At 38.9% G+C, this 23,902-nt stretch overlaps 1 protein-coding gene across 2 annotated transcripts in view; it reads left to right on the top strand.

Moving 5' to 3' along the window:
• The first annotated feature begins 312 nt into the window (after positions 1-312).
• The window catches only part of NUDT4 (nudix hydrolase 4), a 28,005-nt gene continuing 4,415 nt past the window's right edge, over positions 313-23,902 (top strand). For both annotated transcript variants that reach the window (XM_021006427.2, XM_021006428.2), the window contains exons 1-3: positions 313-501; positions 19,127-19,237; positions 20,370-20,414. In XM_021006427.2, coding sequence (XP_020862086.1) covers positions 403-501; positions 19,127-19,237; positions 20,370-20,414 — 255 coding nt within the window. In that variant the 5' untranslated portion in view covers positions 313-402. The remainder of the gene's footprint in view (positions 502-19,126; positions 19,238-20,369; positions 20,415-23,902) is intronic.

Genomic DNA, 23,902 nt, shown 5'->3' on the forward strand with positions numbered 1-23,902 from the left:
GAGGGAGGAGCCGCGGCGCGAGCTGCCAACCGTCCGCGGTGGTCACGAGGCGCCTGACTCGAGTGCCTGGAGGCGGCGAGCGGCGAGCGTCGGACGGCCGGTGGGACGGAGAGACGAGGCGGCCGGCGGGCGGGCTCCATGGCGAGGCGCGGCTTCTCCGGCAGCAGCGGCGCAGCCTCCCCGGCCCGCGGGCTCTAGTGCCTCCGGAGCAGCCTCTCGCTCGCTCGTCCCCTCGGCCCCGGCCTCGGCTCCGGCCCTCGGACGCTCGCTCCTTCCCCCCTCTTCCCTCCATCTCTTCCTTCCTCCCTCCTCCCTCTTTCCCTCGCATCCTTCCCCGCGCCTTCGGACGGGTTGGCGGCGGCCGAGCCCCGGCGGGAGGAGAAGGAGGAGGAATCCGCCTCTATGATGAAGTTCAAGCCGAACCAGACGAGGACCTACGACCGCGAGGGCTTCAAGAAGCGGGCGGCCTGCCTGTGCTTCCGCAGCGAGCAGGAGGACGAGGTGGGCGCGCCCCCGTCCCCCGCCGGGCGGCCCGGGCCTCGTGCGGGGGGAGGGAACAAAGGGACCCGTTAGGAAGGGTCGCCCTGCACCCCGCCGACCCTCCCGGGGCTGGCGGAAATCCCGGCCTCATCCCCCAACTCCGGGGACAGACCCCCCCCCCACCGCCGAGCCGCGTGCGCGCGGGCGGTGCATGGCGTTGTCCGCATTTTATGTGTAAATGGGCTCCGTGGAGGTGTGTGAGCCGCGTCCTTTGTCTTCCCCACGCCCCCGCCCCCACCCCGCGCGTTCCCTTTCCGAGATGCCTCCAGTTCTAGGTTATGGACACAGTGAAATTAGCTCGTTGGGGGCGCTCACCAGGCGGCGGGGGGCTGCTTTTATTTTTTTTAATTGTCGATTATAGTTTTGACAAACGTCGTGCACCGCCTCCCACGAGCAACTTCCTTCCCATTTGATCGCGACCATTTGTGATTTGGTGGGGAAGATGAGTGCTGAAAGACTGTAATCGCAAGGTGGATAGAGGACAGGGGGGAGGGGAGCTGCCAGATAGCGCCCTAAATGTTTTGTATGGGTGTTTGTTGGGCTGGGGAGATGGTGCTGGCTCTTGCGAACCGACGTTTCTTTCCAGTTTAAAATGCCACACTGTTCCGTACTGTCAGGAGCCGAGAACAACTGTTTTGAGAAACCTAAAAATCATGAACACTTATTCTGGTTTGTAGTGATACAAATTCGCTTAAGCCTCTGGATTCTTAGGGTTTGGGGTTTTTTACTAGCCGTTTTATCCAGAGTGCCACAATAAGGAGTCATACTAAGTGCACGATTATGGTAGTTATTGCCTTTGCTATAGTAACCACGTTACTCTATGGTGGTACTTGAGTGAGTCTATTACCTGAGTTTCGTTTCAGAAACACCTAAGAATTAGTGAGTTTATTTTTGTAGAGTTTATTTTATTTTCAGAAATACCTGAGATTTTATTGGTTGTCCTTTTCAAGAAGAACAATGTTCTCAGTGTGCTAAAGGATTCTAGAGATAAAATAATTTGTGTGGGAAAAGATTACTAGAAAAACTAAGTTTTGCTAAAACTTTAGTCTATAGAAAGCCTGATGGAAATTTCTGTAATCCTAGGTACAAAAGTTATGAAGTAGTATTCTGAGAGGAAAGATTTCTGCTTTCCTTAATGTCTGGTTTAAAAAGAGAGATGTTAACTATACCTTTTAGCCCAAAAAAGAGCTTTAGAAATGCATCTCAATGCAACTTAGAACATAAACTCTCAGGTGGTTAAAATTGTTACAATAAATTTTTCAAAGGCTCTACTCCAGTGTTAAGAAACTTCTACATTATAGAAGATTTTGATGAATTCTAATTATTTAAAATACTGCTAAGAGTAAAAGTGCTTACTTAGAAAAGAGTAAAAATCGTAATAAGAAAAGCCTTTCATTTCTTCAGCCCCAAGAGTTTTCCAGATAAATGAGGATTATTCTTAAGAAGCAAACATTTTAAACATATGTTTATATATGTATTTTCGAAAGCAATTAAATTTCGTAGGGCTCTTTATCTCAATAATAAGAGGCCCAAGACGGTTCTGCCGTTTTGAGTTCTTTTCTTTCATCTCCTTCAGTGTCAGGGATTAGCATTTCTTGGTGTTGTCAAAGTTCTTAGTTAGACTCTAAGCTACAAACTGAGAACCAGAGTTGGGGTGGGGGAAGAACTTGGAAGGAGGCAGAGTTTCTAATATGTGGTAGGTTTGCAGACCAGGGAGCCAGGATAGAAGGTTTTGAGTTGACATCTATTTCAGATATTCTAAGGCCTTTGCCGCTTTCCTACTTCTGTGTTGTGTGCTAGGTAGTTGAAGGTGAATTCTGTAATCTTTGTGTGAGATGTTAACTGTTTACAGGTAAAATCACATCTTAATCATGACATCCAGGCTGACATTGCAGTACAATTTTAGACACTAAAGAACATTCTCAATCTCTGACAAGTTGATGAAACAGAGTGTAGTTAATTGGCAAGTGGAAAAAATCCTGAACCTAGTAGGGGACTGTATAAGGTGTCCAAGAACACCTTATAAGGAGTCTGAATTTGTGCACTTGTGTGGGATGGGATGTTCGTAGAGGTAGGGAAAGATAGCAGATAAATGCAATTTCTCTATCATTACATCATCTGTAGCTTTTTAAAAAAATCTCCTGTAACCTCCCTGTGTGTAGAGTACATAATCAGGTGCAGGAAGTGTCCTCTGTTTACTCCAAAAGTTAATTTTTCATTTGTTTCGATTATGTTTACAGAATGTTTCCTTATTGAAAGACTTGTCTGACCTGACCCACGAAAATCTATAGTACTCATAACGTCGTGCTATTGCTAATTAAACTTCACTCTCAGTTTTATTATTTATTTTGAAGGTAATGTGCTGTGTAAATCTTAGGGGCTGTGTAAAAGTAAGCTAGTAATACTAGTTGGGAGATGACTGATTAGGCTTGCCTATTTGGCCCATAGAAGGAACTTCCCTGAAATTCCCTGTGAGAAGTTTCCCAAGGTGGAACTAACAGAGTTGTAAACAGGGGAAGAAAGTTATGAACTGGGGGGGGGGTAGGTCTTGGAAGGGTTGGTAGAATCAGTTCTCAGTGGCAGCCAGCAGGTGGTACCAGTGGCTCAGGAAGACTTGGTTGCTATGCAGAGCAAGTCCTTGGAGGGGGGGTGGTATGGGGGGGTTGGGTTAGGGCGAGGGGAAGTGTGCAGTTGACCATTTATATGTAAAAAATGAGGCAGCTAGTGGGTAGAGTACCTGGCTGGAGTCAGGAAGACTCAACTTTGAGTGCAGATCTGGCCTCAGAAACTGGCTGTGTGTGACCACCCCTGGGGAAGTCACTGAACTGTGTCTGCCTCAGTTTTCTTGTCTGTCAAATGAGCTGGAGAAGGAAATGGCAAGAAAGCCCCAAATGGGATCATGAAGAATCAGACATGACTGGACAACAGGTAGAAGATATGGGGATTTTTGGTCATAGTGACTTAGCTTACTGAGATCTGAAAAAAGCCTGTTACGCATTCATTTTGGTGAATTCTCTAACTTGCAGAAAACAAGAGCAAAAAATCATTGTTACTTTGGGTTATCTTTACCATGCAGAATTCTTATATTTAACATTAATCTTAATGTTTTTTTTTTTACTATGCTTTTGCTTATGATGTTCCACACTTTCCCTCAGTTGTAGAAGATAACGGCACCTAACTCCCTGCTCAGCTCATAGCAGGTTCCATTCATTTTTTTCCCCTATCATGCTGACAGTTTCAATTTCATACACTCTTTGCTTATGCTATCCTGATTTATACATAAAAGTTAATTATTGGAAACCATAATCCTGTGGAGAACAGAAAGACGGTTAACCTGTAAGTTTTTTTTGTAAATGGCTGTGTTAATTGAAACTATAAGAATCCATGATTTTATAACTGCTGGCACTCCCTCACCCCATGCCAATTAAATAATTTCCCAAACTTAGTCTTTGAGCATTGGCCTAAAAATTCTCAAATTATCTAGACTGGTTGTCTAATAACTGACTTTGTCATTGGGCCTATCTGTCCAGTTTGATTTGGAAACTACCAGAACTTTTAACAAATAACTCAGACTAAATCCTGTGCCACAATAAAACAATAATGCAGATAATTTCACTTAGGACTTGGAATTTGTTTTTGTCTTTCATCATAACTTCCTACTAACATTTCATGGATATAATTAGAGTGAAAGTTATTGAAGTGAATACCACAACTTTACCTAGTCAATAAGCTTTCACTTACTCAGGATATAATCAAAAATTAAGCAAAGGAAACCTGAGAAGGCAAGCTAGACTTCAGAAGGTCTCATGTTATATATAGTGCTTATATTTGATTGGCCTGGTTGTACTTTATGTAATTCTGGCAGTTTGGGGTTATACAGATCAGAAAAAATTGGGTAGAAAAGCAACTGAGGGAAGTATAAACTGTAAAAAGGCAGGTATTAGACCTAATTCTGATCCGTTTCCTATAGGGATAAAAAGTCCCATATAACTCAGTCTTAAACATTACAGCTGATGACTCAGAGTCAACAATAAAATGATAAATTGTGTTTATTATACTATTTTTTAAAATGTGTTGGGGGGCACACTTCAAAAGGATTTCCATTAAAAAAATGACATTGGGTGTTTTATAGGAGAAAATTTCTTCATGTGAAACATTTTTGGATGTTTTTCAAATCCTTAGCTCTTAAGTGAAGCAGTTAAAAGGGTTTTGGGGAGTAATCTTACATCTAAATATGTTTGAACTGCTGGAACTGCTTGTTATAATAATTGTTTTTCTAGTTAGGATTAAATTTCTTCCCTTCCTTACTATACTCTTCTTTTCCTTTGGTCTTTGAGTATGACTCCTAAAATCTGATTTTGGCTACCAATCAGTCCTTCTAGAAACTAGCTCAAATCATTCATGTGGTTCCTACCAAATTGTTCATGAAGACACAGATTCATTGGTCTTGATGAGGGCTGACACATTTTCCATCAGCTTCTGTCTTCATTTCCTAGATTGAAAGTTACAAGCCAGCAAAGTCTTAGTATGTTACTGTGGGTATGATGTAAAATATTTTCTAGAAGTACAATGACATTTTGACTGTTTTATATATAGCATTCTTGTTTTTAAGAAATATAACATCAACTCTTTTTAAACAGAATACTTGTGTAACTTGTAGTAGTCTTTAATGGCCAATTTTTTGTAACCAGTCTCTTGGTTAAAGCATTCAAGCTAATAAGTATCCCATGATGTTTGGCATCTATTCAGCATTTATACAGCACCAACATTCTCCTTTTGATTGTCACGCAATGCAGCCAGGTTAGTGCTCCTGATAATTCATCCCTTCAATTAGATTTGAGGCTCGGAGAGGTTCATTAACTTGTGCACAGCTCAGGGGTAATGTCTTTGGAGGGGTTTGAACCGGGCCTTACTGACACCAGCATACCTTGTCTTATCCTGCCTCCTGACGAGGCTTATAGGAGCACATACTTAGAGGTTGCCCAGTCCAGTCCTCTTATTTTTCGAGGGAAGAGCTAGAGTCCACCAGGGTGAAATGACCCTGCCCCAGATGCCTGAAATGTCTGGACTTTTGCCACTGCTGCTTGACAAGTGTACTTTGGATGTGGAGACAACCTGAACATTTAGAAATTAAACATATTTTTCATCTTTTCAAGGAAAATAAAAGGGAAGACAGCTCATTTAGAACCTCAATTCTTAAAACTCAGATCTCGACCTATTAAAGGATATTCTGGAATGGTTATCTTAGATTGCCTGGTACACTGGATCCTTGGGTGCCGTACATTTACAGCTGGCAGGCAGCATCCTTACCACTGCTCTGTCCATTCTCTTTTGAAAAATTTTATTTTTCATTCTGAACTTTAAAAGAGATTTCCACGTAGAGCAGAACATAAAGAGGATTATATATGAAACACTGGATCTCTTTCCTACTCTTATTTCATACTGCCTGCCTTTTTAAAGTATAATAAATTACATTCATACATACTTTGAAAATTGTGCTTCCTTCTGAATTTCTTTTCTGTGCATTTAAAAAAGTTTCAGTAGCTTTTTTTCATCACTTCCCTACTAAGATCTTAGAATCAATAAGTTTAGTCACAGTACAGTGACCATGTCAAAAAATTTGTGACTTTGTACACCTTCTGTGCCATATGTGGATGGGAAGCCCACAAGAGCTAAAATGGAGTTGAGCTATAGCAGTAAAGTTGTCAGATGTTTTCAAGACTTCTTTGTCAAACCACTACTAATACGTAAATGTGCATGTGTGAGAAGAAAAATCTGCCTCTTAGTTTCAGACAAAATGGAGTGCAGGTACCAGAGATACACTACCTTCTATATATAGCGTGCTAAGTGCTTCCATGCACATTTAATCCTTCCTTATAGCTTACACACAAATGAGAACACTGAGGAACCAACTAGTTAAATGATTTTTTTTCTTTTTCTTTTCTCCCCCCCAGAAGGAACCAGAGCTCTTTTCCATTATACCACATAGCCTCTTGGAGTGGCCTAAGAAAACAAATACTATGTCTTATTTTCATGTAATCATAAGATACATTCTAAACCTGAAATTACCTTTTCCTTTGAAATTAATTGAGTGGCATTTTCATTTCTTAGGGTTTGTTTGTTTGTTTAAATAATCTATTAGCTTTTAGAACTCAGTGTTCAAGTTAGACTCTGGTTCCTCTTTATATGATTCATAGCCATGGCTTCCCAACTGCATACTTAGTGCTTTTTCCTGATGTTTATATATATAGTTATCTTTAATGCCCTATGCCTAGTTGTATGTAGTGGGGGACAGGATAGAAGAAACATTCTCATAGTTAAAGAGAGGGGCTTAGATTCAAGGAAATGAGAGAAAAGTTTTCTTTCTTAAACTATTATAATTTTACTTTTTGTCTCCAATTTGATGAGTTTTATTTAATAGAAAATACCTATTGAAGTTGGGAATGTCTGTCTCTGAACTTTTCACTGCTAATGAAAATTCATGACTTTGTTCATCCAGTGTTCTGAAAGGTCATTTAAGAAACAGTGTAGCAACTGTTCAACTGATAGGTGCCTAGATACTTGATTCTCTAAAATGAATTGGAACTCTTGTAGAAAGATATAGAAATTCGGAGTACCAAAATTAACACTGTAACTACAGTAAATAATTCATTGTTTCAGTTGGCTTGAATAGTTGTAGAGTTGAGAGTTTGTGTAGGATTAGGCTGTCAACTGTATGTTTGAATGATCCTGGCATGTTTTATGACCGCCTTTAGAAAGTCGGAAGATGAACCTACTATTGTAGCCATTTGGCATTTTATATCAACACCATACGATACTTTAATAAACAGATTCTGATTACCTTGAACCTGAATATCTGCTCATTACTTTAAAGGTAATTGTTTTGATCAAGTATAAAAACTAGTTACCAAAAAACTGACCACTAATGGTGTTTATACAAGTAAATAAACTATTAAGATTATCAGCTTTGTCTCTCAGGGACATTGGGAATGAGCAGGAAAATAAATCCAGAAAGTTAGATTGAATTTTTCTAGTGAAGCAATGCCGTGGGGCAGATTAAAGCAAGTGTTCTGTTTTACTATTTCCATAATTATAAAATGATTCATAGTTACTGGAATACAACTTTACTCTTATTTTGTCTCTCAACTTCTGGTTGTTCTAACCATCGCCTCATAATCATTGACTCTAGATGAGGAATTTACAGTCTTGAAACAATTTCTATGTCTATTCTATTTCTATTTTCTATTGGTTTTCTGTTTCTAATTTCTGTTAGTTTTCAAGGCTTTTTCACATTTTCATTTATTCCAGAAACCCTTTGAAGAAGGCAGGTAAGTCACTATCACCAATTTACAGATGAGAATGAACTCAGAACGGCTTGGTCAAGGTCATAATGGTTATTAGCAAGTAGCTGACTGAACCCAGATTGTTTTTGAACTCTTAGAGTAGTATGTATTTTTTATATATAGTCTATATAATAGTCTCTCTGGGACTTGCTGTCAGTAACTGTTAAATGTTTTTTATAAAAGTCATTTTCTTTTTTCAAAAGAAACTTGAACAGATGTTAAGCCTCTTTTACAGAGGCTATTCACATGTGTTAGAGGATGACCTGTGGTCCAAATGCCACATACTACCAATCCTGATCTTGGAATATCTTGGTGTACTTCCTAACATCTCAAATCACAAAATTAATTTATTTCTTAAAATTCTTATGACAGTTTTGAGGTGGAGAGGAGAGAAGGGGAAAAGGCAAATCCTCAAACTGTATACGTGCTTCTTGTTTGTTTGTTTTGTTGGGCAATGGAGTTAAGTAACTTGGCCAGGGTCACACAGCTAGTAAGTGTCAAGTGTCTGAGGCCAGATTTGAACTCAGGTCTTCCTGACTCTGGGGCCTGGGCTCTATCCATTGCCCCCCTATCCATTATCACCTAGCTGCCCCAGTATACATGCTTTTAAAAGATGTAGAAGACCATTCTAGTTATTTTCTGGGAAATGGCAGCATCCAGGGCTCCATCAGCCTTTATAATTCTTAAAGTGTGCCGAGAAAACATTTACATCTAAAACTTTTATGTGAGTAGGCAAATTATTTAAAATTTTAAGTTTGACCCAAGAAACTCGAGCTAGTAATTCAATAAAATGCATATAACTTGCTAATTAAATTATGACCAGATTTCTTAACCGCAAATAATCGACTTAAGCTATAAATGATACCTTGACTGGAAAAACATTTGCCCTAATTGTCAGGTGATCAGATTTGAAAACACTTTGGCTTTGTTTTGTGCAAGATTTCTCTTGAATAAGCATACTGGTCCAATCTTATGGCCCTTAAAGGTCCCAGCTTAATATACTGAAGTGGATTCATGATGCAGTCTGTGGGTATTCCTTTTTCATGGATCCAATCCATTTCTATAGTTTCATTTTGTACAGTTCTTATACTATATCTTCCTCTGTCACAGAAAATCTACCCAGTTTCCTAGAAGCTTACCTCTGGTTCTTGCACTATTTAATGGATGCCAGTTCAGGCAGTGATTATCATGCCTTTTTTTTTTCCTTTTTTTCCTTTTTTTTTTTTTGCTCATGGCGCAGTATTTTGGTTGTGAAAAATCTCAGCACATTACAGAGAATCATGTATGTTACCATTAGTGTGTACAGTTCATCACCAACTTAGTTGAAACTGCTTTAGCACACACTTTTGCAACCATGGTTTTAAAGGGTCTCGTAAGATGTCTTTCTAAAAAGAAAGGATTTTCCAGTGTTGTGTACAGATGAACAAAAACATGAACAAGGAAATGATTGTTGGATATTATTTCATCTGGCCTTGTGAAATATTACAGATGGAGACTAAATTTTATATCCACTGCTCAATTTTTCTATTAGGAAACTGGGAATGAAGAGTTGGTCATGTTATTCTGTTCAGTTCTGGTACCATTTTTTTCCATAAACAGCAGACAGTTTTGTAAGGTACTGAAATTCCCATTATTGGCAAAAGGTAAACAAATGGTATGTCACCATTTGCCGAAGATTGTTACAGAGTGGGATTCATATATCTGGCTAGAAGTTTGACTTTTTAAGGTCTCTTCCAACTATAAAGGACTCTGGGTCAGGAGCACTAGATTTAGGGTTGATGGAGTATCTGGATTCTTTTTCCAGCTCCTACTTTGTGGCTGGATAGCCATAGCCTCTGAGTCTCTGTACCCAGCTAAAATGGGGCTAATACCTTTACTACCTCAGGGTTCTTAGGAAAAAAATTATAAACATTAAAGCACTTTAGATGGGAGCTTTTATGTGGTAACTAAATATTAAAAATTAATCACAGGCTTAAAGTGGCTTCAGAAATTCTAAGAACTGGAACTTTGAGTATTCATTTGTTTTTAAAACCCTAAGTAGGTTACAAATTTTTAGCCCATTTAAATTGAGATTATTTTACTTGTATACAGTGACCACCTCTGTGGACATACAGGAATTTTGGAAAGGACCCTTTCTAAGACCTATGGTTCAGTTTGCGGTGATTTGAATTTTTTGCTTTTGTCTTTTAGAACTGCACCATGAGTTGGTTTGGGATAAAAAAAATATTCAACATTCCTTGACAAAGTACCATCTGCAGAGAAAATAAATAGACTCTCTGGGATTTCTAGGATGGGACAGTTGGCAGGGAGGAGGGGGATTGATAAAGTCGTGAAAACATGCTAGTTCCCTAGTTAAAACATTGATTTTCTTTTAAGCAAGATACCAGCTTATTCTGCTGATTGAGTAAACACTATGAAGTCTAATTCTCCGCACTGTGATTTTTATTTCAAAGTTGAATATAGATGTGCCCTGCTTTAATATAGGCCAAAATGATTTTACTGAACAGTGCTGATATTCCTAAACTTTATTCTTAGAACCTAAATTGAACAGCAGTTAGGTTTTCCGCATATAGTTTTCAGACATGTAAGTTCTGTGATATTTTCAGGGCTCCCAAAGTGGCATTAAATGTTAAGATAATGTGAGCTTATGTTTATATTAAATTTTTTTAATATAGAAAATTATCCTTTCAAGACAGTTCAGAATTCTAGCAGCCTTTCTTTTCTTTTTAGGATCATAGAGTTGGAAGGGACCTCACAGGCCATCTAGTCTAACCTTTTACAGATGAGGAAACTGAGGCGCTGGGAGGTAAAGTTGCTTGTACAAGGTCACATAGGTAGCAATTGTTAGAGCCATGATTTGAACCTAGGTTCTCTGACTCTAAATTCAGGGGTATGTCACTTATATCATGCTGCCTTCCAATAAATCCCCTCTGTCTCTTCCCTTTCCTCTAGAAACTTACCTTTTTAGTAAAGAAAAAAGTGAGGGGTCTGTATAATAGTTTTAGGTAAAGGTTTTTTTTTTTTAAGATTTTTCACCTTACTCTGAATATTTCAAATTTAGTATCTAGCATTCTGGTAATAGAACTTTGTTCAGTTGCTTTTTGTGTCCAGCTGTCTGTGACCCCATTTGAGGTTTTCTTGGCAGACATCAAAATAGTTTGCCATTTCCTTCTCCAGATCATTTGACAGATGAGGAAACTGAGGCAATCAGGGTTAAGTGACTTGCCCAGCTAGTAAGTGTCTGAGGCTGGATTTGATCTCAGGAAGATGAGTCTTCTAACTCTGGGCCTGGCACTGTATGCACTATGGTGCCATCTAGCTGCCCCAGAAAGAACTAGGCAGTGTCTTTAAAGGCCGCATTATTTAACCAACCATAGCATACAAGTCTTGTCTGTCAGCCACTCTGCCAGCATTAAAACTTTGAATGTCACAAAGCACAGATATCCTGTATATTAGCTGTTAGGCATAGCATATAGGTTGTGATTTGCCATTTTCACTATCAGTCTCTGGATGAATCTGTGCCTGGTTTAAACAATCCTCTAAAGAGGTCAAACAAGCCACTTTACCTCCCTGGGCCTCAGTTTCCTCATCTGTAAAATTAGAAGGTTAGACTAGATGGCCTGTGAAGTCCCTTCCAGCTCTGATTCTGTTTTAAAAAAAAAGACTCCTAGAGTTTGGCAGTGTCTTGAAAGGATAATTTTCTATATTAAAAAAATTTGATAAGATAAACATAAGTTCACATTATCTTAATATTTTAATGCCACTTTGGGATACCTGCAGATATCACAGAACCTACGTGTCTGAAAACTATATGCAGAAAACCTAACTGCTGTTCAGAATAATTTTCTATATTAAGAAAAATTGATACTATAAGCATGAATTCACATTATCTTAATATTTAAATGTCTTTTGATTTTAGTATTTCTGCAAATATCACAGAACTAATTATATAGTTACCTTATATCTGAAAATTTTGCAGAAAACCCAATTTCTGCTCAATTTAGGTTTTAAGAATAAAGCTTAGGGCTGCTGGCACTATTCAGTAAGATCCTCTTTTAGACCCTGGAGATGGCCAAGGTATAAGGTGTGGACAGAACTATAAGTGTCACCCATGCTTTAAGGTCCAAAAGGAGAATGAAGAACATTTAAGAAGGCGGAGGGCCCACTCATGAGTCTCATGGAATGCTTGAGAGAAGAAAGTTGTCAAAAAGAAGGTTGGTAAATAGTGAGATGCTGCAGAGAAGTCCAAGAAGGAAAGAACAAAGTAATCCTGGAAAGATTTTAGTAGAGTAGTGGGGAAGGAATGCAACAACACTGGGTAGTAAAATGGAAGCAGGAAAATTTAATAGTGAAGAGAAACAGAAAAGAATACTTTTGAAGGCTTAGCAGGAGTCACTTCAAGTTTTCCTGTTTTTGTTTAGCATAAGAAAAACTTGAGCAAATTCGTAGACTAGGAGAAAGGAGCTAGTTAGGAGAGAATAATAGAGCAAGATCTCTGAGTGGCTGGAAGCAAAAAGGTCTATATGTAGAAGGGATTACCCCTGTAAGAAGGATGCTCTTCTGATGGACATGTAGCTTAATTAGTATTTTAGTAGCATGCTACTTCTGTGCTAAATACATAGTAAAATAATACTTGTTTTAAAGGGTTGAAATATCTAGTTGTTGAGAAGTAGGACAAACTTGAAATTACTTTGAACATTTCTCAGATATCTGCTGCACAGAGCAGTTTGGCTCTGGTAGAGATACACCTTAAATAAAATGTAAACTTACTCCTGCAGGAGCCTCAGGATATCTAGTAAAGATATAACTAAGGTTTAAAAATTTTTATTCAGAAAATAAAGTGAATTTGTACGAGACTTAACATGCTTTCCCAAAAACCTTTGTCTACAAAAGGGGACAGTAACAATTTCACTACCTCAGGATTCCTTTTCCTAATCTGGAAAGACACTGATGTTCAGCCCTTGAATTATTCTATGCTTGTTTACACAGATGTCAGTTTTTGCTACAAGATTCTAGAAGCTTGCGTGTTAGGGCTGAAGTAGGGACCATACTTGACACTACTAAACAGGAGTACAACTGTGTGGTTTGTGAATAATTTCTAAATGAGTGTGTTTGTTTATGCCATATAAATGAGACTGCAGCCCAGATTCCCCAGTCTTAAAGGACGTTAGTAAATTGTAAGAAAATCGTAATTTGAACTTGGTAGGTTTTGTTTTGGGGAAAAGCATAAAAAAACTGAAAGTATAAGTGAAAAATGTAACCATTTTTCTATCAGGTTTTTATCATTGTAGTTGGTTAATCAAATGTCAGATATCATAAGTGAATATTGCATTCATCTCTAATTCTACCTCTTCTAAAAGCTAGGATCAACTCTTATTTACACTGATACTTTAAAGTCTTGGTCCTATGCAATACACATTTAAAATACTAGTCCCTACAGTTAGAGGGAATTCAAGAATTCAGACTCTTTCCTGTGGGTATAGGAGTGTGGTTATGGGGGGGGGGGCAGTGTGCAAGTCAAATAATATATCCATTTTGAGGGCCTATACTAGGTTGTCTGACCTCTTTTATATGAATGAAATCTGTTAAACCTGATGCTTTACTCTATACTTCATCCTGGAGAGTGCAATGCCATTAGTTGGCCAGAGTAAGTTGAAATTCAAACCAGTGATACAGTTATTTGTTTTGTCTAGAGTCCTGCCATCTATAAATGTCTCAGAACTTAATTAGCTGTTCTAACAGCCCCTTTGAGGAAGGCAGGGCAGGTATAATGAGTTAAGTAGTCGAGCACGGGTTAATGATTTAATCATAGAAGCTCAGCATTTGAGGGACTTCAGAATAATCTGTACTGAAATGGAAATCCCCTCTATAACTTCCAAAGAAGTGATCAACCAGCATCTAGGTAAAGACTTTTCGTAAGTGGACAACCCATATCACTTCCTATTTGTATTATTTGTATTTCTATTTGTAGGAAAGTTTTACTTAAATCTTGGCAACTTATACCCATTATTTTCTTTCTGACACAGTTTAATATCTCCACCTGAGAACCCTTCAAATAGATGAAGTCAGTAACCTTGTTAACCACATGCTGCCCATTGCACTGTGCTGCCCCCAAAGTCTTCATTTCTCTATTTCCTTCATCCCATCTTTGGAGATCCATGGCTCAGTTCTCCTAGCATACTGGTTGTACTTTTTTGCAAATGTCGTTCTTAAAATTTAGTTCCTCAAACTGATAAATAGTAGAGAATCAACAGGTATTTACTTTGTAATAGGCACTGGGAACACAAATGAAAATTTGCCTACTTGCATAATGTACAGAAATACTTATATATAAGCATGTTCACTCATTTCAGTCATGTCTGACTGTGGAACCCCTTTTGGGAATTTCTTGACAAAGATACTGGAACCTTTTTCCATTTCCTTCTCCAGCTCATTTGACAGATGAGGAAACTAACGCAAAAAGAGTTAAGTGACTTGCCAAGGGTCACCTAGCTAGTAAGTGTCTGAGGTCAGATTTGAACTCATAAAGATAGGTTTTCCTGACTCTGGGTTCAGCTCTCTACCTGCTATACCACCTAGTGACCACTTATATAATCACATACAGACTAAAAACAAAATAGTTCATTCAAGATAGTCTGAGACATTGGGCACAACCAGTCAAGGGGATCCTCAAAGGTTTCATACTTCAACTTTGCTTTGAAGGAAGAGGGAGGGGGATTCTGTGAAGTGGAAGGTGAGGGGTGGAGAGTATTCCAGGCATGTGGGGAGAAGCAACCAGCATGAAGGCAACAGAGAGAAGGCCAATTTAGCTAGATCATAGTAAAATGATGCTGGAATTATAGGTTGGGACTTAGAGGTAAAGGGCTCTAAAAAGTAAACGTAAAAGCTGATGTTGATCCAAGAACATTAGGGAGTCACTGGAGCTAATTAAGAAAGGATCTGTGAATGCTGCTTCAGGATGTAGGATGGCCTGGAGAGGGGGCACCCATCAGGCTGCTGTGTGAGCATAGAGAAAGGACCAGTCCGTGAGAGCTATTATGAACATCACATCCTCCAGACTAAGTCTATATACATACCTGGATGCTAAGTAATTTCAGGGCAAACATCATTGGTCACAGTTGGGAGAGGACAGTGAACAATGTTGATTTGGTATTAAGACATCAGAACACATCATTATATTAACTACTCTGTAACTTGGTAGCAGGCTGTCCTGAATGGCAGGCACCAAACATCAGAAAACAAAACATGAAATTGACTATGTTAGCAGATAAGAAATGACTTAGTTACAAACATAGAAGTAAGTCATTTTAGGATCAGGTGCGTACAGTTGGGCAGTTAGGTGGCGCCATGGATAAAGGGCCAGGCCTGGAGTCAGCTCCACCCTCAGATAACTTACTAGCTGGGTAACCTTGGACAAGTCACTTAACCCTGTAAAGTGAACTGGAGAACAAAATGGCAAACCACTCCAGTAACTTTGCCAAGGAAAACCCCAAATGTGATCACATGACTGAAAAACAACTCAACAAAGCAACAGCAAACTGGTAGAGTCTGGTCATTGCCTTGTTAGCAAAGGTCCAAATTAGTATCCAGGATAAAGACAAGAGAATGTAGTTACTGAGGATCAACTTGACCCACTTAAAGCTGACTCTGAAGAAGTGGAACATAGATAAAAGTAAAGGAAGTAAAGACATTAACGTTTCTTTGAACTTCTGTTAAATGAGTTAACAGAAGGATGAGGGGGAAAAAAGATGTTGAGGCAGCTAGGTGGCACATTGGATAGAGCACCAGCCTTGGAGTCAGGAGGACTTGAGTTCAAATCCAGACACTTGACACTAGCTAGCTGTGTGACCCTGGGCAAGGCGCTTAACCCTGAATGCCTCACCCCAAAAAAAAAAACCTGTCACACTTATTTCTTGTCTGGTAAAGAGCTCATTGATAGCCAGGGACAGACATGTTTAGAATACAGTGATATCATTTACAAAATGTTAGAGGAGAAGAGGGTGGAAGACTTTGAAAAATATTTTCTTACAACACAGGGAAAATGTAGAACAAAACAGCACAAAACTTGGCTTTATTTCTAGTTAATCCAGGTTATTCTGTGATTTATAGACAACTGAAAGGATTACAAATAGATTTGAAATAGAACAGATTGGCAAGAATCTAGTTTTATTAATAACAGTGGAACCAGCAGATTAGGGATTCTGTCACTTCTACCTAATGCCCAGCACTTTAGAAAGTGTAGAAAAAGGGTTGGTTCTGACATTTAAAAGAAATTTATGCTATAGAAGCAAGGCAATGTTAAGGATACTCAGGTAATGCTTTGTTTTTTCTGAAATATCTCACAAAAGGGGATAGAAGAGACGGCACTGAGTGGCCAAAAAGGTTTTTCAGAAAACATTAGCAGCTATTGAATCATGTGTCTATTCTATTCTCTCAGGTCTTTGAAATTGGTCTGTATTTGCATTTGTGAGTATCCTTAATGAAAACAAAAGATTGGCTTTGGCAAGGTGCCTGAAAGGAATTTCATCAAGATATCTCCATCTTTATGCCAAGATTAAGATATAGGATTGTTGATCAAAACTATTTTGTCTGTTTAGTACCAAGCAAATGTAGGTAACAGATACTTACTCAGCACAGTTATTCACCATTGTCACAGGATATCCTGTTGGTTACCTTAGACAGATGACATTCATGACATTATTCTCTGAAAAGCTGCTACAGGATAGATGCCGTGACATGAACCATGATTTTTTTTTTAATGCCAATCAATTCAGAAACCAACAGGGAGATGAAGAATAAATAATACCCTAGATTAAGAGAATTAATCCATCAGTACACATAGTTTTGAAACAGGTAGTACCAATAGACAAATCGATTAGATTTATCCAGCAAGCTAGATTGCATTTAGGAAATTTTCAAGCTGGATCAGTGTGGATCACTGCCACAAAAGCTGACATGGCTATGCTAAATAAGTGCGAATTATTGATAACTTCATTTACAAGAACAGAATTGTAGGCAACTTCAAAAGAAAGCAGACGGAGGCCTGGTGGATATAAGTAGGTTTCAGCGTATTATGGAAGAAGATCTTAATTTGAAGATCTTAATTTGAAAAGGCATGAAAGATTTTTAAGCATATGTACAAAAAGAGGTGCTCTAATTGTGGGAATGAAAATTAGATAACCCATATGTTACACTAGTATCCAGACCTTATATCTTCCATATGACTCTTAAGTTGGTTGATAAGATGGCTAAATCACATTTCTTTAAAATGTACCAACCCCTCGTAAAAAGTGACCAAACATTTTAAAACTTAGAAAAGGAAGTGTAAACATGCTTTCACAACAGGTGTAACTTTCAAAAATACATTAGAAACTTACTAACTTGCTTTACTTAACTACAAAGTTGAGTCAGAAGTAAAAACTACTTTGAATTCTTTGCTTTTGAAATAAGAATTATGGAAATGTACTAAAGTAGGACATCAGTCACCTAAAAGATCTCATTGGGCTGATTCTGACATTAATTGGAAGTTATTCAGTGGTCACCTTACTTTAGCTTACCAGCAGAATCTGGGTGTAGGGTGTCCTGGAAAGCTGAGCTTACAGAAACTTTCAAATAGTTTATAGTTAGTTATATGGTGCCTTCAGAGCACTTTGCACTCCTGTGAAGGTGGGTAATCTCATTAGCCAATCCCTGTTTTTATAGATAAAGGGAACTGATCCTCAAGGGGGTAAGTGACCTTATCCCATAGTCAACACAGGTTGTAAGTGTGAGGGCTTGGAATCAGAAGTCTTGGGTAGAAGTGCAGCATTTCTTCCATTGTATCATGATAACTCTCATTTGGTAATTAAAGGCTAGGGTCAAACTAAGGAAATCTGCTTCTTTCAGTATCTTAACAGCTAGGCACATTCTGAAACATGTCTCAAGGTGATCTGCTTCTAACCTATCTAGTATGTCTTGTCCTGAGTTCTGGCTTAGGGCCAAAGGCTATGAGTGCTACTGGTGCAGCTGTTGTGATCAGCTTGGGAATAAAAAGCAGACGACACAGGAAGATTGCTTTCAACCAGCTGTGAACCTGATCTCCTTGGAAGAATCCTGAGGGCAAGTGAGGAAGGAGTACATTCCAGGAAAAGGGCTGCTGGTTGTGCCTGCACAAATCACAGCACCTCAAATGCTAGTTGTACAGTTTTAGAGTTTTCATTTGGTAATACAGAATCATGGAAGACATGTGGTCACTTGTGGCACAACTGACCTTTAACTGCCCCGTGTATAAAGTGAAGTTTAAAAAGAATTGTCAAAAGTTTAGCCTTTTTTATTTCTTAATTTTTGGCAGTAATTTCCAGGATGTGGTAGCAGTAACTTTCATTTCAGACAGATCATTACCAGCTTTATATTCTTATACTGTCCAGGCACTTTCTTGGAGGAAGGAAAGCAAAGGTCATATAGTATTAATAGTTAGCATAGTCCATGCAGGATATAATTTGCACTATAAATGCTTCCATTTTCCTGATCACCCAGGTTCATAACCTTTTCTTCCCTCCCTTTCTCCCATATTGGCAGTTTCCAAATCCTATTAATTGTACCTCATTGTAACTGAGGGGTAGTATGGGGTGTTGAGGGAATACAAGCACCTCTGGTATGAGAGCTTCTAAGCCCTTTTCAGGGCTTCTTATTCACTTTTGGGGTCCATCTTCACCCAACTCTCATGTGTGGCTCCCAAAAAGCTGTAGCGTGTAGAGTGGCCACACCCCAGAAAAACCATCAGTTAGGCTAAACCAGGATGAGGGTAACCAACAGTGACTCAGGAGATTGTGAACACTTCCCCCAGTGGAATGGATGGATGAAAATAACAGGTAACAGGCTCTGTAGAGCAGTTAGAGCTTGGTCAGACGTACAAGGTCATTTACTGCATCTTCACTTGGCTTGCCACCAGACTGTGAAAGAATCATTGAAATTCAGTTCACGAGCAAGTCATTGTCTTGTCTTGATGTCTTTGGTCCTCTTTGAAAAGACCTTACTCTCCATTCACAGCTGGCCCCAAGATGACACTGTAACCCTAATAGGACCTCTTGGGGAAGAAAGGGGGAAGAACAGGTGTGAGTTCAAATCCTGCTTGTTTTTGTTTGTTTTGCTTTGTTTTGTTTTTGGTGAGGCAGTTGGGGTTTAAGTGACTTGCCCAGAGTCACACAGCTAGTGAGTGTTATGTGTCTGAGTTTTAACTAAAGCTATATTTTATTTTCTGTCAGGTGCTGTTGGTGAGTAGCAGTCGGTATCCAGATCAATGGATTGTTCCTGGTGGAGGAATGGAGCCTGAGGAAGAGCCAGGTGGAGCTGCAGTAAGAGAAGTATACGAGGAGGTGAGACCATGGAAAAACCTGGGGGCTTAAAATACCGTTTTTAAAAAATTTTTTATGTGGAGGTATTTCTGTCCCTCCAGAAAAGTTTGGGTTAAGAGCGCAGGTTGGGGTGGGGGACAAGTCAACACAGTCAGGGAAAAAGGGGGTAATAGTCACCCTTGCAGGTATCACGTTGTTGGTGTGGGAAACACTTTACAAGCTTTTAAAGTGTTTGAAAAATAGTAAATTCCCTAAGGGTTCTATAAGCAGTCAGAGTATGACTATGTAACAAGTTTAACTGAAATTATAGAATTTAGGGAAGATCTGAAGGGGCACATCCTTAAAAAACCAGTGTTTTCTGGGGAAGTAATGATTGCCATGAATATTAAAGCATATAAAGAGAATTCTGGTTATAGTTGAAAATAAGTTCTGAGCTTTCAGTAATTCTCTGGGGAACAAGAACCTAGAGGATGAGTGTAGATATCACTATGTGCTACAGCTAAAAAGACCGACCCTGTTAGATACCATCAAGAAGGCTGGCAGGAAGAGAAAGGTCCCTTCCATCATCTCATAGGAGCCGATGATGTCATATCTAAAGAAAGGGAGTGCTGCATTTACCAAGGCTACAGAGAGATTTCCTATGTGGAGAACTGTTCAGTTAGTCCTGCTCAGTCAGAGGATATGATTTTAGACTTTTCCTTGAATGGTGCTAACAAGTTGAACCAATCAGATTTGCAAGAGAATCAAAGCTAGTAACTCTGAAATGTAGCAAACACTTAAATGTTTATGAATGAATGAAATAAACCATTGGGATTTTTTAAAAGCAAACAAGTAACAGCTATATTTAGGCGTGTGTATTAGACTCACGAGACAAAGCCCAGTGAAATGTTGAACGCAGAGTATCTCAGGATACATCATAAGTGAAGGGATAATTGAGCCTATTTCATTTCATAACGTTTACATTGTGAATGACATAGTCTGTGACATTTCACTCTCTCCCAGAGAACTGGTATTGACTTAGTTAAAATATTTCACATTCATTGTATTAATTAAAACAATTTCAGGAAGAAATAAAGCTACAAAATACTGGAGTGAAAAACTTTGATGCAAAGTTCTGATATTTCGAAGAAGCTAACTTATTATTTATTTATAGGCTGGTGTCAGAGGAAAATTAGGCAGACTTCTGGGGATATTTGAGGTGAGTTCTAAAAATATCACTGTTCAGCTGCTTAATGTTGTTTGAATTGCTATTTTCCTAGCAGATACAAATCAAGAGTTTCTTCTTCAGCCCCAGTAGCCAAGAGGCTGCCACGTTGCCAGCTTTGAAGAGGTTGTTTCCAGTTTGCAGCCTGATGTTCTTTCCAAAGTACTAAATATAAGCATATTAAGGACCTGGAGAGAGGGAGTGCTGTACCCCAGCTATAACCCCTTGTGGGTTTTGAAAATTCACATTGGATAACCGACAGCATGGGCTGTTCTCCAGCAAAGATAGACTAAAGACTCATAGCTAGAAGAAGCATATTTGCATGCCTTAGGAACCGGAAAGTTATTTTTGTCACCAAAAATTAAGCTGCATCCTGATAGTAGGCTTTCTGGTGTTCAGGGTGAGACTGCGCCAACAAAGTCCTAAACACTGGCAGGTCCTAGCCAAGCTAGAAGGGCTTCAAGGATGGACAGCAAATACACCAGGTCGCTTTGTGAGGAGCAGCCAACTGTGAGAGAGGGATCCCAAGTTGACTGTAGCCACATGCACCCTGGAACACTTAAGTTGCTAAAACATGTCAAAAGAAGAGGAAAGAGCATCTGTAGCTACAACCCTCGTTAGAAACGTGTTCTTTGTTATTTTCTGATGAAGATGGCTGCCTGAATAGGGGACATCGGCAAACAACCCTAGAAACAGAACCTCTTTGTGTCCTGGAGGCAGAGATTAGGGAATCTTTCAGGTAGGATGGTCAGCCACATAGCAACCTTGTAAATACACAGATTTTGGTCTTATGGGTGCTTTGGGCCATGGAACTAAACCATGTCCAGGCCTGTTGTAATCCTAGTGTTTGATGGTAGGAAAGGAGCAACAGGGAGAATAAACATTTATTATGTAGCACCTGTTATGTGCCAGGCACTGAGCTGAGTGCATTTACAAGTAGTATTTCAGGATGGGAGAGTTAAGAGAAGCTGAGAATCGTGTTTGTTTGTTTGTTTGTTTTTTTAAAGAAAGTTAACTCAGTTTGCTAAAAGAACCTTTAAGCCTTGAATCTTCCTAAGGTTCACACCTGGATAATTGGTCTTTTTAAATATTGGTAATTTAAAACCAAGCAAGCAGGGAACTTCTCATAGCTGTTTATTAATCCATAACACTTTTCCCAGACAAAATTGAAAATAAGTCTTGGTTGCCTGAATAAAATTACACTCCTTATGTTGTTGGGAATGGGTTTATGCCATAATCTTAAGAATCAAAATGGTTGCATTCTTCCTAGCTCTCTAGTTAGCCCTTCTTTTTCTAGTTAGCTCTTCAAGTTTTTTACTTTTACAAGTGTTCTCTTAGTATTCACTTATTGGCCCAAAGGATCTGCTGTTCATGTGCCAGTCTCTGACTGCTTTTCTGTACATCAGAGAAACCAGTCGTGTTTCCAGCCTCATTCTGGGAAGACTGTACTTTAATGAGACATAGGCTCCATCGCTGGATCTGAACTTGGGGACCCTCTCAGAGTTCTGCTCCACTCCCCGAGTGCCTGCCTTTCTCTACCTAATTATGTCTCACTCATCTTTTGAGACCTAGCTCCAGATTTTTCATCAAGCCTCCCTGGACTGTTCTTCACATCAGAATGAATCCATGTGGCATTTGATCCTGCTTTTGGATTTTAGAATGTTAATTTTTGGCTGCTGCTCTAAAAATATACAATGGCATCTCAGAATACTGAAAACATTTAACGGTCCTAAGAGAAGAGCCTCTCCTAGAGTAAGACTTGAAGGTAGCATTCTTTTCTCTGAGGACCTTTTCATTTGTTCTTGAGGACTTAAATAGCTGCCCCGTAGCTGCTGTCCTGAGATGCTGATAGTTGAATAATGAAATAGCTCCATCTTCAGGTGAACAATGGAAGTTGACTTTCTTTTTGATACATTGAAACTTAACAGTTCAATTCAGGATAGTGTTACAGTGTGATTTAACAGCCTTTAGTAATTTTGGTCAGTACTAGTAATTTTTTTTTTACTTTGTTGTTTTTAGCGTTATAGATTCAGTTACTTTGTGGTACTTACTCAATGGTGCCTAACTTTGCTAAATTAGAAATAGAAATAATTCCACATCTCCTTTCACAGAAAGTTGCTATAGACAAAATCCCTTTTTAACAAACTCCAGGACATCCAAGTTGTACTATAATGACATTTTATTGAACCCTTCAAATACTGAGCATCTATGATTTTGTCATTGTGGTTTGCTCCCACTGACACAGATTGTAATCAGTTTTATCGTGGCCAAAGAATTTGTCACTGGGTCCTCAGATGGCTTTCTATCACTCGCACTCCATTGCCATGAACAAGAACCCTAGGACTCACAGGACGTAGAGGTTGTTGAAACGTAGCCTTGACTACTAAGTGAATAGGAATGTTTTGAGCCCAGTTTGGGGAGGGAAAGGTCTTTGTTACCTATAACCATCTTTCCTTTCTTCCCATTCCACCCTCCAACATGCATACACAGCACATGCACACTTTTAAGCTCCTGTTGCTTTGGGGAGTAGTTAAGAAAATGTGATTTTTCCTTGGATTATTTGAGGTGAATAAGAATGGGATGGCAAAAACTTTTGGTTTAGTTTTCTTGTCTCTAATGCAAATAAATTTAGTCATTCTCTTTCCTTTTCTAAGTTAATGCATGGACAAGAACCAGAGTAGTTCTTTTTTGATGAAACTGTAGATGTAGTGATGGCCTTAATATTTCCTCAGTTAAATAAAATTTCTCTTGTTTGGTGAGCAGCTAAACTTCAGTTTTCCCACAGGTTTATGACACTGAAGAACTTTAATGGAATCTTCTACCTTGAACCAGTCTGTTTTCCTTCCTAAAAAGTATTAGAGCAGTAACTGCTAAAAATCCATTTTAAAGGTAGCTTATCCCAAACCATCCCTGCCACATTTAAAAAGAAAGACAAAACACTTATAACAAATATGCATAGTCATAACAAAAAAGAAAAAAATTCCTGCATTGGCCATGTCCAAAAAAATGTCTGTCTTCAACCTGAGTTCATCCACCCTAGTCCTGTCAGGAGTCACGGAAATGTGATTTATCATTCATCACTGTCAAAGTTTGTCTTTTATGATTGCATAGATTGTGCTCCTGGTTCTGCTCACTTCACTGCATTGGTTCATACGATTTCCCCCAGTTTTTCTTAATCCATCCCCTTATTTCTTATAGGACAGTAGTATTCCATTATGTTCATATGCCATAAATCGTTATTATATACTACTTTACAAAGTTTATTACTACATAGAGTGTTTTTTGGTTTGAAATCTGAATTTTTTACATGTTACCTTTTTTTTCACCTGGAGAAAGTGCACAGTGAGATAATGTTGGCTCAACTCTTGCTTTTATATGCCCAGTTGACACCTATTTTTGATACATTAGTAGATTTCTAACTTGATATAGTGGTGACTTATTTAAAAGTCTCTGTGAGTGGCCTGTACGGATTAGGTCCAATA

This window comes from Phascolarctos cinereus, unplaced genomic scaffold, assembly GCF_003287225.1.
Source record: "Phascolarctos cinereus isolate Bilbo 61053 unplaced genomic scaffold, phaCin_HiC Scaffold_1;HRSCAF=81, whole genome shotgun sequence".
NCBI classification, from domain to species: domain Eukaryota; kingdom Metazoa; phylum Chordata; class Mammalia; order Diprotodontia; family Phascolarctidae; genus Phascolarctos; species Phascolarctos cinereus.